Source organism: Centropristis striata, chromosome 19 (genome assembly GCF_030273125.1).
Source record: "Centropristis striata isolate RG_2023a ecotype Rhode Island chromosome 19, C.striata_1.0, whole genome shotgun sequence".
Taxonomy (NCBI): Eukaryota; Metazoa; Chordata; class Actinopteri; order Perciformes; family Serranidae; genus Centropristis; species Centropristis striata.
The window spans coordinates 25,802,630-25,819,892 of NC_081535.1; the positions used below are offsets into that span (position 1 = coordinate 25,802,630).

General features: G+C 38.1%; 1 protein-coding gene across 1 annotated transcript in view; it reads left to right on the plus strand.

Annotated features, from left to right (window-relative positions):
- dcc (DCC netrin 1 receptor) overlaps positions 1–17,263 on the plus strand; it is a 224,228-nt gene that overhangs the window by 186,098 nt on the left and 20,867 nt on the right. Inside the window, exons 22-24 of the mRNA XM_059358662.1 lie at positions 1,004–1,069; positions 14,240–14,402; positions 16,434–16,657. Coding sequence (XP_059214645.1) covers positions 1,004–1,069; positions 14,240–14,402; positions 16,434–16,657 — 453 coding nt within the window. The remainder of the gene's footprint in view (positions 1–1,003; positions 1,070–14,239; positions 14,403–16,433; positions 16,658–17,263) is intronic.

Below are 17,263 nucleotides of genomic sequence, written 5' to 3' on the forward strand. Positions count from 1 at the left end.
GCTCAGCTGCTGGCTGGTAAGCTGGTGGAAAAATATACATCTATAATATTCATCTATCAACAGCTAGTGATATAATCAAACCTCATAGCAATATATTTAGTAGTTTTAAATTAAGTCTGTCTTAAGAAAATTAACATGAATGCATCATTAATAATAATCCAGTAATATGTTTAGAATATATAAAACATTCTGAGTGGGTTCATTCTGCATAACGAGTACTTTTGCCTTTGATACTTTAATTCTGATACTTTTGTACTTTTACTTCAGTAAGTTTTGAATGAAGGACTTTTACTGTAGTGGAGTCATTTCACAGTCTGGAATTACTACTCTATAACAGACAAACTATATTTTGGCTTTTTTCTTCCATCTAAGAGAAACCACTTTTCTGTTTTGGTTGGCTGAGTTGTGCCCTGTAGGAGAATCCAGAGCAGTAATTTAGCCTTCAAGATCGTATTTTTTTTACCGGATTAACCTATGATTGTTGATTCCCGAGCCGTGCAACCTGCTCTCTCCTGCTCTCTTTTTATTGTGTATTGACCCTGTGGCCTCCAAAAATTCTCATTAAGTACATAGCACACCATAGTAATACATGGCAGCTTCATTAGTTACCCAGAGATCCAGAAACCAAAAAAAATATGGCCTCCTGCTGGAATTATACCACAGCCCTCCATGTCCCTACTATGGGAACCAATCCAACCTGCGAAGTATTAGTATCCAGACAGGTCGATTTAAAACCTGAGAGGAAGCACACATATGACACGAATATGTGTGTGTGTGTGTGTGTGTTTGCGCGCCTGCACACAGTTACAAAGTAATTTATTTCCTAACAAGGAACCAATCTCTCTGTCCGATCCCTCTATTCCATCTGCAGAATTCCATCTGCTAAATGACTCTCAGGTCTTTTCTTCTTTCTGCTTATTTCCGCTGCTCTCTATTTCTTTTCTTCTCTTTTCCTTTTCGTTTTGTCCCTATCTGATGTTCCTGTTTATTTCTCGTACTCCAGGTCGAGGGGGAGACCACGCCTACTGGCCGCCGGACACCAACCTAATTGACAGGAGCAGCATCAATGGTAACACACACTCACACACACACACACACACACTATGGGGGGCATCTATGCCAGCGAACTATACTTAAACTATAGACTGTATATAAATAATGGACGTAGTCACCATGACGTCACCCGTTGGTTTGTGGCCCGTTGGAAGCTTCGGGTTCAGCGTTATACTCGTCGCCATCTTGCGTCGCCATCTTGTTTCTGATACGGGGAGCAGACCATATCTGGACTGTGGAGGAGTGAGAGGGATCTGATCACTGACTACAGCCTCTCTACACCTCAACCTGACTGAGAGAAGCTGCTGCTAATTCATGTTAGCATTAGCTGGAGCATTAACTGGGATGTTAGTCTTGGCTAGCAAAAAACAAAAACAAAATGTATGTTACTTACCTCAGAAAACTGAGCAGCGACTCCTTGGAGTGTCTGTTAGTCCAACCAAACGCTGAACAAGACATTTTTACTGAACAAAACGTTCAAATAAACTGTCATTAAGTGAAAATACAGTGAAAGGGTCAAAGTTATGAGCCCAAATCGGTAAACGTCCTATTTTCTATCTATATAACATTATATATAACTTCATTGATACGTTGCCGTGGATACGCATTGCTCTTTTTTTCTCCTGATGACAGCTCGCCTTGTTCGTGACCTGTCAATCAAAGGTAGCCACGCCCCAAATCATATGATTCTTTATCTTCTATTTTCTTCTAAATGGGGCCATTTTTAGAACTATTAACATCAGATTGTCTTGAATAAGATTTATTACTAGTGATTGAGACCATAGTGTGCTTCTGAGATAATAAATCAAGTGAGAAGTTTTCAAATTTTGCACTGAAATGAATGGGCAGATTTTTTTTGCAGCCAAACTCAGCGCCCCCTGCTGGAATTTCCTGTAGAATGCAGCTTAAGGCACGTCCTGGTTTGCCTCCATGCTCAGACACGGAGGTTGCCGCCTGACTAAATTCCATTCACTTTCAATGGACAGACGAGCATCACGTAGGTGTCACGCAGACGCTACACACACATTACGTGACATGAAGACCAGCTGACTGTTAAGTACAATTCTACATGAGCGTATAGACACATGCTGTTTAGTGTTTGTGGAAATCAAAAAGTGAGGGCTCATTTGTGCCGTGCCACAAGCGAATGTAGCGGATGCCCGTGCGCACGCTCATCTTAATGTACATTGTAGTTGCAGTTTCTTCCCAAAATATTACAGTGTTTCTAAGTCTCTGAAGAAAATGCAGCAAGCCGGTGTGATCAATCAAAGCTATTAGTTATGTGCAGCACGGAGAGAAAGTTCTTCAGTATTCTCTCTCGACAAAAGAAACTTCCCCACTTATATACAGAATTTCAGTCTTACTAGATCAAAGAACAGGAGGTAGTTACAGATGATGTTGCTACTTAATGTAATCAACATACAGGAACCAGACATTATAGAATAGTGAGAGAAACTTTAAAGAAACAGTAGAACGTGGATTGGGAACACAGCCAGTCAGATACTTGTCATGCAAAATACACATTATAACCCCCTGCAGTTGGGTTATCTGCTCCTGTGTCTATGAGACAGGATTTAATTTACTGTGCAATAAATGTTTATTGTTTTAAAATATCAATCTAATACTATTTTTCCACAACAAATAATTATTTACTTTATTTTATTTATAAATTTTGAGTTTAACAGCTGCTTCGCTTCATTATCGAGATAACAAAATAATTATTTTGTTATCAAAAAAATTAAAATGGGCCTAAAAATAAAAATATCCTGACAGCTCTGTTGGGCCTGGGGTTCATCTATAACAGGGATGGACAACTTAAATGCTGGAAGGGGCCACAATTTTTCATGGACACTACCACAGGGCCACATACAGGACCGTGCACCTAACCAGATATGAAGAAACTGCAATTTTAAATATGTTTACAGTGCAGTAACTTAACATATTTCATGCTGAAATGCATATTTAACACTATAAATAGGAATACAAAAGGTTTGAAGCAAATCAAAAATAACCACTTACTGTGATTTATTTGTTTTTTAGTGCAAGAACAGCAGACCAACATTAATTGCAAGAAGTCATTTTGTGCATTTTTACACTGCACTAAGATTTCATGTTCAAATGCATGTAGTTGTACTGAGGGCCACTTCAAATGAGGGTGGCCCCCGGGCCTCCAGTTACCCATCCCTGGTCTATAAGTTCTGCTTTCTTATAAACAATCCCGTATGAACCTGAGACTGTGTGTCACAGCTGATCTCATAGAAAATGAATAACGGTCAGGTCCTGATGATCCAGTGTTACTGCATGTGTCACTATTATACTAAAACCAACGCTTCAGATGCCTTAACGTGAGCATGTGTATCCTGAAATAGCCTATAGCAGGGGGACTCAAATACAAATATTAAAGGGCCACAATCTGTTTTTCAATAACCCAAAGGACCATTTATTGAGGTCGGTAAGGCCACATGCCACATTCAAAAGAAAATGTCATTTTTATTCAAAACAACAAAAATGTTAACTTAAATATTTAAAAAAATCCATTTTGACATAAATTAATAAAATATTAACCGTTAATAGGGCGCTCATTGAAATACTTACAAATTCCAAATTTCAACCCTAGAGAATATTGGAGGATATTACAGACTGCCAGAATGTGTAAAAAAAAAAAAAAAAAAAGATGTGTACCCGGGGGAGGGGGGTAATATTTTGAGAAAAAAGTTCACGAGTTTAAAGTGGCAAATCTACAAGAAAAAAATGCGCAGATTTATGAGATTTAAAGTGGTGAATCTGCGAGAAAAAAGTTGTTTTTTTCCCCACTTTTTTCTCGTAAATCTGCGACTTTTTTCGCACAGATTTTCCACTTTAAATCTCTTAAATCTGCGACTTTTTTTCTTGTAGATTTGCCACTTTAATCTAGAAAATTTGCAACTTTTTTCTCAAAATATTACCAAGTACGACCCAAATTTTTCATTTTTACATTGGAGGTCAAGGTCAATAAAGTTAATATTATTATATTATTATCATACTGATTGGTCAGATGTCATGGTGTCACCGTCTGTGACGTAGCCTGATCTTTGCTGATTAGCTGGAAAAAATCCATGTGGTTCTACGACCAAACAGAGAGACATGGGGACCTCATTTTGATATCCACTGAAGCTACCAAATATAGTTCTTTGCACAATGAAGGGTTAATTAATCAATAATTAATATATATAAAAACTCCCTTTTCGACTCATAATATCTCACAAACACCATCAACTGAGCATTAACAGTGGTGTCAGTGGACTCATCCACAGCGAGGGAAATACACTCTGCATGTTTTATTCCATCACATAGCTGCTTACCTAGATCACCTGCCACTACTTCATTGTACTGAAGGGGGATTAGCTTAATTTTAGCTTTAATTTCCTCTTTTTGTTTGCCTTCAAACATTGTGTCCATCACTTCAGTCTTGCATTCTCTTATTTCTGCTTCTGAGAATGGCTTCTTGTGTTTATCCAAAATCCATGCCACTAAGTGAACACTGTTGTTGTTGTTGTTGTGTTATAGATGTGAGTGTGTGTCGTGGCATGACAGTTGTCACCTGTCACCCATTCATTATTTAGTGTACACGCTGCCTGCAGGCACGCATATTCATCATCTCTATGCAGGTGCAGGGACGCGGTTAAGGCCTTTTATTACAGTTGTAGTATAGGTTCGACATATTGTATAATCATTTCACACTGTGTTTACAATAATAGAGCAAAAGACTTGCAAATGTATTTTTTTTTCTGTAAAAACATCCACTCCAAGAAGTGTTACATTCATTTTTCTCATGTTATATCCCTTATTTTGGCCATAATGTGTTTTGATATGATCTCTAGAAGGATATTTTTTACAAAATGTACAATGACACTAAAAATGTGTGCTCTCAATCACACACACACACACACACACACACATACTGGTTTACATAGATCATGGGGACTCCAGTTTTAATCATCACTTGTGGGGAGTAAACTTGCCATAGCTTAGTTAGCCTATACACGCCTTCAAACCTCTGAAATGATGATTGTGATGATGATTTATGGGGACATCCGGAAAAACCAGTAAACATGCTTTCAGGGTACGTCATTTACATGAATTAGCATATTTCACACAGATTATTTGGTGACTAATGGGGACCCACTTTTACATAAAATAATGAAAATTAGATACTTTTCTAAGAAGCCAATTCTATAATTACGGCATTTGCAAAAATAGCATTGAGTGGAGACAGTTCAAATGATGTCGAACTTTAGATGTTCATATATTACAAAGCATTTTTATGGTAAATGCATTGATCTTGTGTGAAAATATTTTCATTTGCAGCCTTTTTTACATAGACAGTTTGTGTCAAAACTAGTTTTTATGAACTTTCTTCAGCTGTGGTTTGTTCAATGTGAAATATACCTGTGCAACAACCTACACACACACACACACACACACACATACACACACATGCACACACAGACACACACACACACACACACACACACACACACACACACACACACACACACACAGTGTTCTGCTTGACCAAATCCGGCTGACAGAAACTAGAACTCTATTTACTGCAATGAAACAAAATCTTATGGGATCCCAGCTAATTATGTCTATGGGTTATTCTGCAGCATCATTAGATTATCACAGCGACTCACTTGTTTTCTTTGATCACTCTGCTCAGTCATGTCTAAACTAAGTTTAATGACTCGCTGCATCCCGACGAGGAGCTGCAAAGCGCTGATTTACAGTCCGTTAGGGTCGCTTCCTGTTGCTGTCGTATTGCCGCCGGCAGGAAGAAATTAATTAGATCCACTATCTCACCATCAATCAGTGTTTTTACAAACTAGAGAGAATAATCTTTACTGACGAACAGGATTAAAAGAGTGGTGTGGCATATAAATCTCCTGCTTGTAGTTTTTAATATGATGCCAAAGTCAACAACAATATTATTCATAATAATCTTTGAGGAGGACAATGACAGCTGAAACTGTGTGCTTCTACTTTTTACAACTAATATATAACAATATAAATCTTAAATATGATCATTCTGATGATGATAATGAATGATTATTACTACAGCATGGAACTTTTCATGAGACTCTTTTTTGTGCAGAAATTTTCCTTTTAACAATAACGTGCGGTCACATCTGGCTGTTTTTCATCCTTCAAGACCAACACTAACTACTAATCTCTAGAGAAAGGCTGGACTTCACATTATTACTAATATTATCTATAATTCAACTGTTACCTTAATATCACCAATGGTAATACTTAGTGATGTGCCAGTGAAGCCTCATGAACCATTTTCATTATTTTCTGAGTCCACTAGATGGCGCTCTCTGTTCAATAACGAGCTGAAAGCACAATCAATTACCATAGCTTCAGCCTTTATCTTTAAACCAATAGCACCATCTAGTGGGCTCAGAAAATAATGAAAATGGTTCATGAGGCTTTATTGGCACATTATTAGCAATACTCATTCTAATGCTACTGTTAATGCTACTTTTATGCAAATACTAATCTCAATGGCAAAGCACACGGTTATAGCCTACATATGTTTACATAGAGCACTACAGGATTGAGTCCTTAAACCAGGAGGTAAGTTAGCATTTTAGCACCCTGGGGTCTAACCTCTCAGACTCAATGGGGATTTTGAATGGGTTTTTAGTTAGATACCTGAAATAAGGTCTATGGTTAACACAAGCTGAAGAGATGTTCATGTTTGGTTTTACGACATAAAATACATTAGAAAATCCCCCCAATTGTGAATTTTGTTTTTACTTGTCCTTAAAAAGGTGGTTGCTAACATGTGGCTAAATGCGACGACAGTGGTTGTCAGGAATATTAACTCTTGTGTTGTCATAGCGGTTTAAAATGCTAATCCTATAGTAAAATCTTACCAATGCTAAGCCTATAGTACAACCTCACCAATGCTAATCCTATAGTACAACCTTACCAATGCTAATCCTATAGTAAAACCTTACCAATGCTAAGCCTATAGTACAACCTCACCAATGCTAATCCTATAGTAAAAACTTACCAATGCTAATCCTATAGTAAAACCTTACCAATGCTATACTCTGTGTTAATACAAATACATACTGCTACTACTGCTAAAGCTAAAGCTACTGCTAACATTACAAATCATGAATAATTTATAGCCATTAATGTCGTTTCCGTTTAAAGAAAAACTGTTCAGTTGCTGAGAGGTCAGAGGTCACGGTCTGTAGCTGGCAATGATTCAGTGTCTCATTGGAGGAGGGTGGAGCAGCACGTATGTGTGTTTGTGTCTCTCTAACATTGTGTCAGTGTTGTCGCTGCTGCGGCTGCCAGAGGCGATCATAAATCCGTCCTCTGTGACCTCCGCCCTCCTCGGGCTTTATGGCGGGTCAGCGAGGGCAAAGCCTCGTTCATCACCTCCACCGTATTTCATCTTTAACGCGGTGTCGTCCTTTATATAGCAGCGCTTCCGCTCATGTGAAAAACGACCTACAGAGAATATTCACCCCATGCTCTTTCCATCAGGTCACATATCTGTACGTTTTGACGTTTACTGTCTGTACGACACTCAGCTGATCTAATGTTCCACTGGCTGGAGGTGTGTGCTGCTGGTGTATACATTTGACTAAAATCTCTTCATTCTGTCCTCATTTGCACCAGAGGAGGTCTTTCATACCACTCAAGCAATCAAAGTAAAATAAAACATCTCAGCTCTGGCTGTTAAAAGGGTTTTTAATGGAAGGCATTAACATTTTGAACCTTTGTGTTCCCCTGAAACTTCACTCAGCTGAAAGGTATTAACATGCATTTTTCCTCCCTCTCTGCCATCTGACCTCGGAAGAAAGCTTGACATTTATGCAAAATGGATTGACATCGTTTATTACTTAATAGCGTATTCTAACTAAGCAATAAACCAAAACCTTGAGAAAACAGAAACTGTGGAGCATGCTGGGGAGGATAGTGCCAAGGTTTTAATAGTTTGGGATTTTTCATTAGTTTTAGTTTAACTCGACTACTGCAACGCCCTCCTGACAGGCCTGCCAGCCTGCACAATAAAACCGCTTCAGATGAGCCAGAACACGGCAGTGCGCCTGGTCTACAACCAGCCAAAAAGGTCACATGTCATACCGCTGCTCATCCAGCTCCACTGGCTACCTGTTGCAGCCTGCATCAAATTCAAATCTCTAATGCTGGCCTATAAAGTTGTCTCCGGTACTGCTCCTACCCACCTGAATGCCCTGATTCAGACCGTTGCGCTCTTCCAATGAACGGCGCCTGGCTCTGCCCCCTGTTGGTCCAAGGCAATCCAGACTCTTTGCATTTCTTGTTCCCCGCTGGTGGAACACACTACCAGTTCCAACCAGAGCAGGGGCGTCCCTCTCTACCTTTAAAAACCTCCTGAAGACCCAGCTCTTCAGAGAGCATCTTCTCTCCTAGCACCACACCACAACTATACTCCTTTGCTTTTTATTCTTCCTGTAAGTCGCTTTGGATAAAAGCGTCTGCTAAATGTAAATGTAGTTTTAGTTTTAATTTTGTAATTTTTTCCTGAAGTTACATGAACCACGTTTTTGAACGTAACTTGTGGTAGTCACGTGACTTTTGTAACTACTTCACTTCCGGCATTTATGTACATATATTTACTGTTTAAACTCTCTTTTAGTTTAGTTAAAAGACTCTCTTTAGTCTTTTAAAACGCCTCGCCAGGAGGTTTTTTTGCCCTAAACCTAGGTCAGTGATTTTATAACATAAATCCACAGAAACTGCTCCTTTGTACAACCACTTTTTGTTGTAATCTGTGCTACTGACACACGACCACTTCTGTCGTTTAGGTTGGAGAACTTGTTGCTCGTTGCAGAGATAAATGCAGAAGTCAGCAGCTAATATAAGCATGATAACAATGCAAACATGATCATGCTCAGCAGGTACATAGGTCACCATTTAAATTTTAGTTTGTTGGCATGCTGACATTGCTACCTACCACTAAAAACAAAGTACAGCTGGGGGACTAAGGTAATGTGATTACTGTTCCAGATATTTGGTCATAAACCAAAGTATTGGACTAAATGAAGACTTGAGTTGATGGTGCTGCATAGAAAGTTGGGGAGTTCATCCTGAGGGGAACATGAATGTTTCTCCAAAATTTCAAGGCAATTCATTCAATAGCTGTTGAGACATTCCTATCAAACTCACAAATGTTAACCCTACAGTGGTGCTAGAGAGTCGTTTTACCAATATCAGTAAGGTTCATCCTCTGGGGACCACCAATAGTAAAAAAAAATCCATACAATTTAGTGAAATCAACCCAACGGTGGCTGTAGAAAACCTCTGATTCTGTTGGAGAATATGTATTGTTCCTTAAAATATTTCTTATACTAGGGAACATTACAGAACATGATATGATTAAACTATGACTATTGTTTGGTCTGAAAGGCAGTTGTGTGTATTTTCACATTAAAAGCCCCAATTATGCATATTTATTACTAGAGGAGGTGGGTTTATTCTGGGGTTTATTGTTGTTGTTTTTCCCTCAGTCTGTCTTTGATTTGTCCCAATGCTGCAGAGCTTCTTGTCCCCAATCTATACAAAAAAAACAAAATAAATGTAGAAAATGAATCGCTCACATTGGTGTTTTGAGGTTCTTTGTAGCTGCAGAGCTTTGTATCCCTGTTGGATTCCTGGAGCTTTGTGAGGATTTTTGCACTTCCTGACGCCCTTGTGTTGATTTGTTGATGTTGTTGTGGCTTTAAACTGGCTGAGCAGCTGTGAGCGTCTGATATATTCCACACTGTGTCCCTGAGCTGCTGTGGGGATTCAGTGCCATGCTCAAGGGCATCTCAGCAGAGGCCGTTAGTTCTTCTCTTATCCTCAGGAACATACATGTTGCTTCTGGCTTCGCTTAACTCCATCTCTGTCATCTGCTGCTCCTGTCACCTGTAGCTATCAACAGCTTTTACACTCCATTAAATTCTGATTTATTATAAGAAACAATATTTACTTTATTGGCAAACTGACATTTGTAGTGATTATATTTACCATGACGTTTCTATAGGTGTTGGAGGTTTGATTTTTCTTGACTACTTTTGTCTTTTTAAATCATGTTTTCCATGATTCAGGTTCAACAGATATAGTAACTACACTCCGTAAGGATGCAGTATCACTTAAATTCCCTCTCTGGGGAATTTTTCATCCTAAAAATTAACATGTGCATGACAAAAAAACTGCTTTGGGCTCACATAATTTCTACATTTTTACCTTTTCTATGCATTTGCATCAAAATGCATGTAATCCGAAAGAAACAGTTGTGATACAAAATGTCTGCGTCTCTAAACTTCATCTTATTGTGTTGTTATAATAATAATAATATGACTAGTCATGTGCATCACAACAAACACTGGTTACTTAAACTGCTACATCACACATCTTAAATTCAATTCTATTGTATGAAACCACAATCTTAGCTTTTAAAAATGGAAAAGAAGACTTTTATCAAAATATTAAAAAATAAAGATGTATTACAACTACAAGCTTCAATAGTGTAGTTATTAAAATTGTTTCCGTCTAAAATATTCACATAAGTTACATAAAGCAGTCCCTGCACATTGGAGCCACAGCCGCAAGCCAGTTGAAGTTGCATTTCAAAATCCTTCTCAGAGTATACATACTGCTAAAAATATATCACCCACTGTGCTCAATAACTGTAGATTCTCACCATGTCTCAAACCAAGCTATAAGTAGAGTTTAATTGAATCATGTAAACGAGCCATAGCCTATTCTTGCCTCTCATTCTGTTTTGTGTCATTATCGTGACACAACATGATAATTTCACGTAATATGGTGAAAAATATGTTGTTAAAAAACATGAAAATATCATTATCTTGAAATGATGTGATAATTTCATGTTATAAGCCTCTTTTTGTGTGTGTGTGTGTGTGTGTGTGTGTGTGTGTGTGTGTCTGTGTCTGTGTCTGTGTACACTGTAAGAAAAAAAAACACTTTTTTACAGTAAAAAAACAGCAGCTGTGGTTGCTAGAACTTTACCTTAACAAATACGGTGCAACTTTTTGAAATATTACGGTAAAATGATATTAGCACTGTTGATTACATACATACATACATACATTCAACAGTGAGAAAAACTATTTTTACCAAAAATAAATGCAAAAATTGCAGTAATGCTTGTATATATATTACAGAATATTTCATTGCAAACACTGTGCCAGTGTATTTTACAGTGGAGGAATGTTTTGGTTTTTTTAAACTGTAAAAAATACTGTTTTGGCTGATATACATTCCGGGTCCGGGGGCATGCTCCACTGGAGACATTTTTGCCCTTAAAAACAAAATTAGGTGCCTCTGACACAATCTGATACCACCAGAATGTGGACTGTGGAATGTGTAAAAAAAACATGGGGGAGAGGGGTCATATTTTGAGAATAAGGTTTATGAGATTAAAGTGGCAAATCTACGTGAAAAAAATGCACAGATTTATGCAATTTAAAGTGGTGAATCTGCGAGAAAAAGTTGTTTTTCCCCCCACTTTTCCTCATTTTCACTTTAAATCAGCAACTTTTTTCTTGTAGATTTGCCACTTTAATCTAGTGAATTTGCAACTTTTTTCTCAAAATATTTCCCGGGTTTATATTTTTATTCATTCTTGCCCTAATATGACGTCATAGTCAAGTTCTCCTCGTACAGTCACTGAAGAATAACACGGTGCCAGTGTATTTTACAGTGGAGGGATGTATTTTTTCTTTTTTTAAATGTAAAAAAATACTGTTTTGGCTGATATATACATTACAGTGTTTCATTGTTACTGAAACTGAATTAACCCATTTATCATTTTACGTCTTTTACTGACATGGTTTAGCAGTTTCTCACTGTAAAATCTACAGACATTTTTTACAGTGGATGGTGATGTTAAATTTTGTATTTTATGCCCTATTTCTGATGCAGTTTGACAGTGTTTTACTGTCTTTTCTACAAACATTTTTTACAGTGTACACATGTGGATTTCTGCATCCTCTACAGCTACATATGGTGCTGGACTCACTAAGCCACGCCCACTGTTGACCAATCCGAATGCATCTTCAGAATTTCATGACATTTTTTCTCACACTTCATTCATTTAAATTTCATTCAACGTTCCTTAACATAGCCTAAAACATGTTTACCACATGATGTTGATTAGACTGCGACCATATTCTCGCTCCTCAGAGGAAGAATCCTTTTTATTTTTATGACCTGCGTGACATTTACTCCAGCACCACCTTGAAGCCATGCAACCGTCAGCAAAGAGTCACACTTCTGTTTGAAATGACATGAAAGACTTGTTTAAAAAAGAGGCAAAAGGAGTGATGAAATCTAACTTTGAAAAAAAAGAAAAGAAAAGAAAAGAAAGGAAAGTGATATCGGGGTCCCTGTGCTGCAGCTGTAAGCTGTGATGGATTGTGGTTTTTATTGAGAGAGACGACCGAACGGAGAGAGAGAAAGAGAGAGAGAGAGAGAAGGTGAAAGAGGTAAAGTGCTTCTCTCACACAGATTTTTCTTAATCTGTCTTTCCTCTGTCTGTCTCCCCACTTTCTCCTCTCTTCCACCCAACCTTCTGCCCTTTCTCTTTCTCTCACCCCTCTCTATCGCCCCATCATTCTCTCCTTTCACTCTCTCTTTCTCTCTCTCTTTAACACACTTCCCTCTCCTCTCCATCCAGACTTAATGCTCCTCCTGTGTTTCCTATTTTCTCTCTCTCTCTCTCTCTCTCTGCTCCAAGGTCGAGTTAATGAATGACAGAGCGTGTCATCAATTCCCCTTTCTGCCTTTACACCTGTCATACACTTACTCTCCCTCACACACACACACACACACACACACACACACACACACACACACACACACACACACACAGTGTATTGATCGGTACACCAGCAGCAGCTCTGTGTTTTCAGTCCAGTGAAACCACTTGGGGCTTCATTCTTGAGGATTTTATTTCATAGCTTTCTGTCTTTTTATATCAGTAAATAGATTAGATTCATATCAAAATATTGCTAAATAGGTATTTTAATTTTCCCTAATATGGACTGTATTTTAATTGAACTATTTACACATAAATAAAGTAAATGAAAAGGATCGCAAGGATTCTCGGTGCGTCAGCTTCTTAAAAAAAGTTAATTTTACATTTCGGTGGATATGCATGATGTATGATCAGATTTGAATACTAAATGTTAATAAATCAATAAATAAATAAAATGCAAATGAAAACTATTTTGACACAAAACACTTTTCTTCAAACTAGCTTCCACTTTATTTTCACAATAAACTAAAATGCTAAAATCCGGACATATTTCTAAATTTAAAGATCTAGTGCAATTTCATCTTCAAACTATTTGAAATGTAAATTCCTGCTGAAAAAGATTCATTATCAGTATATTCATTGTTGGTGTAACAGTCTTTCCTCTAGGATTTTTTTTTCAGCAGTGTCGGGGTAAAGGGTTATTTGTTCCCTGGATGGTGTGAGTATGTAAATATCCATCAGCAATTTAGAAAGTATAAAAATGACACTCGACTGCAAAACAAGCTTTAGAACCAGTGTTTCCCACAGGATATTATGAGACTATAATGGAGGGACCCAAACAAAGTAGGTGGGTCCGGAGGCATGGTCCACCGGAAAATTTTTTGCCCTAAAAAAAAAAATTTGGTGCCTCTGACACAATCTGATGCTACTATTCCATCTTAATCATTGCATATTTTAATTAATTGTTGTAAAGGAGAAGACAGGTTCTTCCATGTTTTATTTGATGAATCATATTTTGACTGTCTTCTTGTTAATTCTGTGGTGGACTCTGTTAACACACCCATGTGCTCCTATTTTGAAAGCTACATGTGTTTGCTTTTATTTTGAAGGCGAATCTAACACGTTCTTACTGTAATGCTTAATAAATACACTCACCAGGAAAACAAGTGGAGGCTGAATAACTTGTCAATGGAGTTTTAAGTTGACTTTGGAAAACATGGAACGTTTTTCCCCCCCATAAAAAAATATTTCAATTTGATGAAATGGTTCCATTTAAACTCAAGCATCCACAGCCTCAACTGCTGTTTTGACATCATTATTCTCCTTTGACATGATGTTTAATTGACCTCCACTTCTCTATCATGTGTGTTTCAGAGTCTCCCATTGGTCAGATGCGTCCACCTCACGGCAGCGCCACTCCTCAGAAGAACAGCAACCTCCTGGTCATCATCGTGGTTTCCGTGGGAGCCGTCGCCGTGGTCGTGGTCGTCATCGTGGCGCTCATCTGCACCCGCCGCTCCTCCGCCCAGCAGAGGAAGTAAGACGATTAACAGTTGTCAGGATAACAAGGCAGCTGCTGGTAACACTTTACAATAACCATCTAAGTTATGTTTATAGATGGTTAATAAACCAAATATCAACCATTTACAAAGTACTACAATTAAGTCTACATATTTAATCTTCATAGATGTTTACAACCATTTTCTTAAAGCTATACTAATCATTTGGAAATCATTAACAAATGCTTAAAATAGTGTTTAATGATATGAGAGCAACTATAAACCGTTAATAAATAGACCATGAATAAATATTATTAATTAGAATTGAGTTGTTTCTTTCTATTTACCATTTATAAATGATGATTTAACATGAATAAACTATTTATTTACCATTTATAAATGATGGTTATTGTAAAGTGTTACCCGGCTGCTTAATGATCCGTTCTTCTTTTATGTTTTTAAAGAAATCAAGTTGACCACCTGACACGTATTAAAATTGTACTAAGTCAGTCAGGAACTGTGACTGGGTTCGGGTATGATCTGAACCTGATCACCAAGGCCACATTCACATTTTCTATCTAGAATCTAGATCCCATTCATCAGTTTTTAAGATCATGTTGGTTTTATTTTATAATGCAATTTGTGATCTTTTGATCATTGTTATTTCCTAAACCATATTAAATTATATTTTTTCAGATTCAGTCCACGTTGATTTTGCGAAACCAAGTTTTGCATTTTTCCATTTTGCAAGTTTAGTTTATTAGTACAGCAAACACTCATTGAGCAGCCCTTTTATCAATACTAGAGGTGTAATCACCACTCGTCAACTTCCTGACAGAAATCCTGACCACATGGTGCCTATAGATTCCTTAGATCTTCTAGTTTGATATGATACCAGTATCTCTAGTATATTCATAAAAGTGAGCCTGCTATGGCCTCCGAACAAAGATGGCAAAAATACTGACGGCCCACCGGCCTTTGGAACGCTAAATATCAGTAGTTTTTATTTCTCCACAATGAGAGTCAAACCCACAGACTGACCAACAAAGTATTCAGTCAAACTGAACTCAACTGATATCAAACATGAATGGACGACAACAACTGCAGCATTTTATCAAACTTTCAGAAACAACAAGCTTCCCTGTTCACATTGGTGGCATTTTGGAGGGTTTTTGACATTTCAATATCAATTGTTAAGTGGTAAACTTGTCTCTGTAACAAATGGTTTCAACCTAAAAACTGACTGAGGAGTGTTGGGCCGGTTTATCCCCAATTCACCAGGTTCTGCCCAGATTTCAAGCTTCAAAACTCATCACTCTTATCATTTCAAACATTTTTGATATTTAGGAGTTGAATGACTCGTTTCACCACCAGAATTTGATCTATTTAGTCCAATAGCATCTGGGAAGTCTAGAAGAGCCACCAAAGGTTGGGGGGTCCAATACATGTGGAAGATCTAGGTAGTTCCAGAGGTGCTTGCCAACAAGTGATGTGCCAGCGAAGCCTCATGAACCATTTTCTTTATTTTCTGAGTCCACTAGATGGTGCTCTCTGTTCAACAAAGAGCTGAAAGCACACTTAATTACCATAGCTTCAGCCTTTTTCTTTAAACCAACAGCACCATCTAGTGGACTCAGAAAATAATGAAAATGGTTCATGAGGCCTCATTGGCACATTACTAGTAATTAATTGCAGTACATAATTGAGTGTTGGAATGGTCATTATCTACTGCAGTGATAATGTTTCAGCCCTTATAACTCTATGAATAGAATCATAGAATAGAGTCTACTCTTACTGACTTAGTATTTCCCCCTTAAGACCACCCACCCCCCTTAAAAAGACAAAAAAAAGCAGGAGTGGAAGAGGTTCCAACTGTTTTAATTTTATATTTTAGTTTGTGACACATTTTTTTTGCAATCTATTCCAACCAGTTTCAGTCAGCATGGTCAGGTTTCTTCTCAGTAGCAGTTTGCCCACGGTTCATTCACATCAGTCCTTTGCTCTTTCTCTTATTTATATGTTCCCCTTCCTCCCTGCTGACCTCCTCATCTGTCTCCTCCTCTGTGCAGGAAGAGAGCGAGCCACAGTGCCAGTAAGAGGAAGGGCAGCCAGAAGGACCTGCGCCCTCCCGACCTGTGGATCCACCACGAGGAGATGGAGATGAAGAACATGGAGAAAGCTCCCAGCGTCGCCCCGTCCGGACGTGACTCGCCCATCCAGTCCTGCCAGGACCTCCCCCAGGTCGCACACAGCCAATCAGAGAGCCAGATGGGCAGCAAGAGCAGCCACTCAGGTGAAGGATCCTCATTATTCATATTCATATTCATTATTACCAGTGGTGGAAGAAGTATTTCTTTCAAAATAATTTTTACTGCACTGCAAAAAAAGAAAAGTTGGGTGAACTCAAAATTTCAAGGCAACAAACTTTGATAAAATTTTAAGTTGGACAATTAAACTAAATATTTTAAGTTTTGTTTTTGAGTTTGCTCAATTTCTCTGGCACGATTGTAACGCCGCTATGAAATGTCAGCTAATGTTGTGACCACAATTTTGAGTTAGCATTGATACGCTAATGGCTACTCTTGCAGCTGTAACAAGCAGCACGGCTAGCATCAGTAAGCCGCTAGCTTCAGTTAGCCACTAGCATCAGTTAGCCGCTAGCTTTCGCTAATGACCGAATTTCACAACAAAGAAATAAGAGTTAGCAGAACTATTGTCCCTTGTTGTCAACCCCAACTTAAAGATATAAGTAACAACAACTTGTTTTTGAGCAGACAACTGGCTTCCTCTGTTGTGCTAACTTACATTATTGCCCTAAATGTCAGTAATTTATATTTCCAAGTTTTACCAAATTAAATCACTGTTTTAGGCCAAAAAATACAAGTTGGCTTTTTTGCAG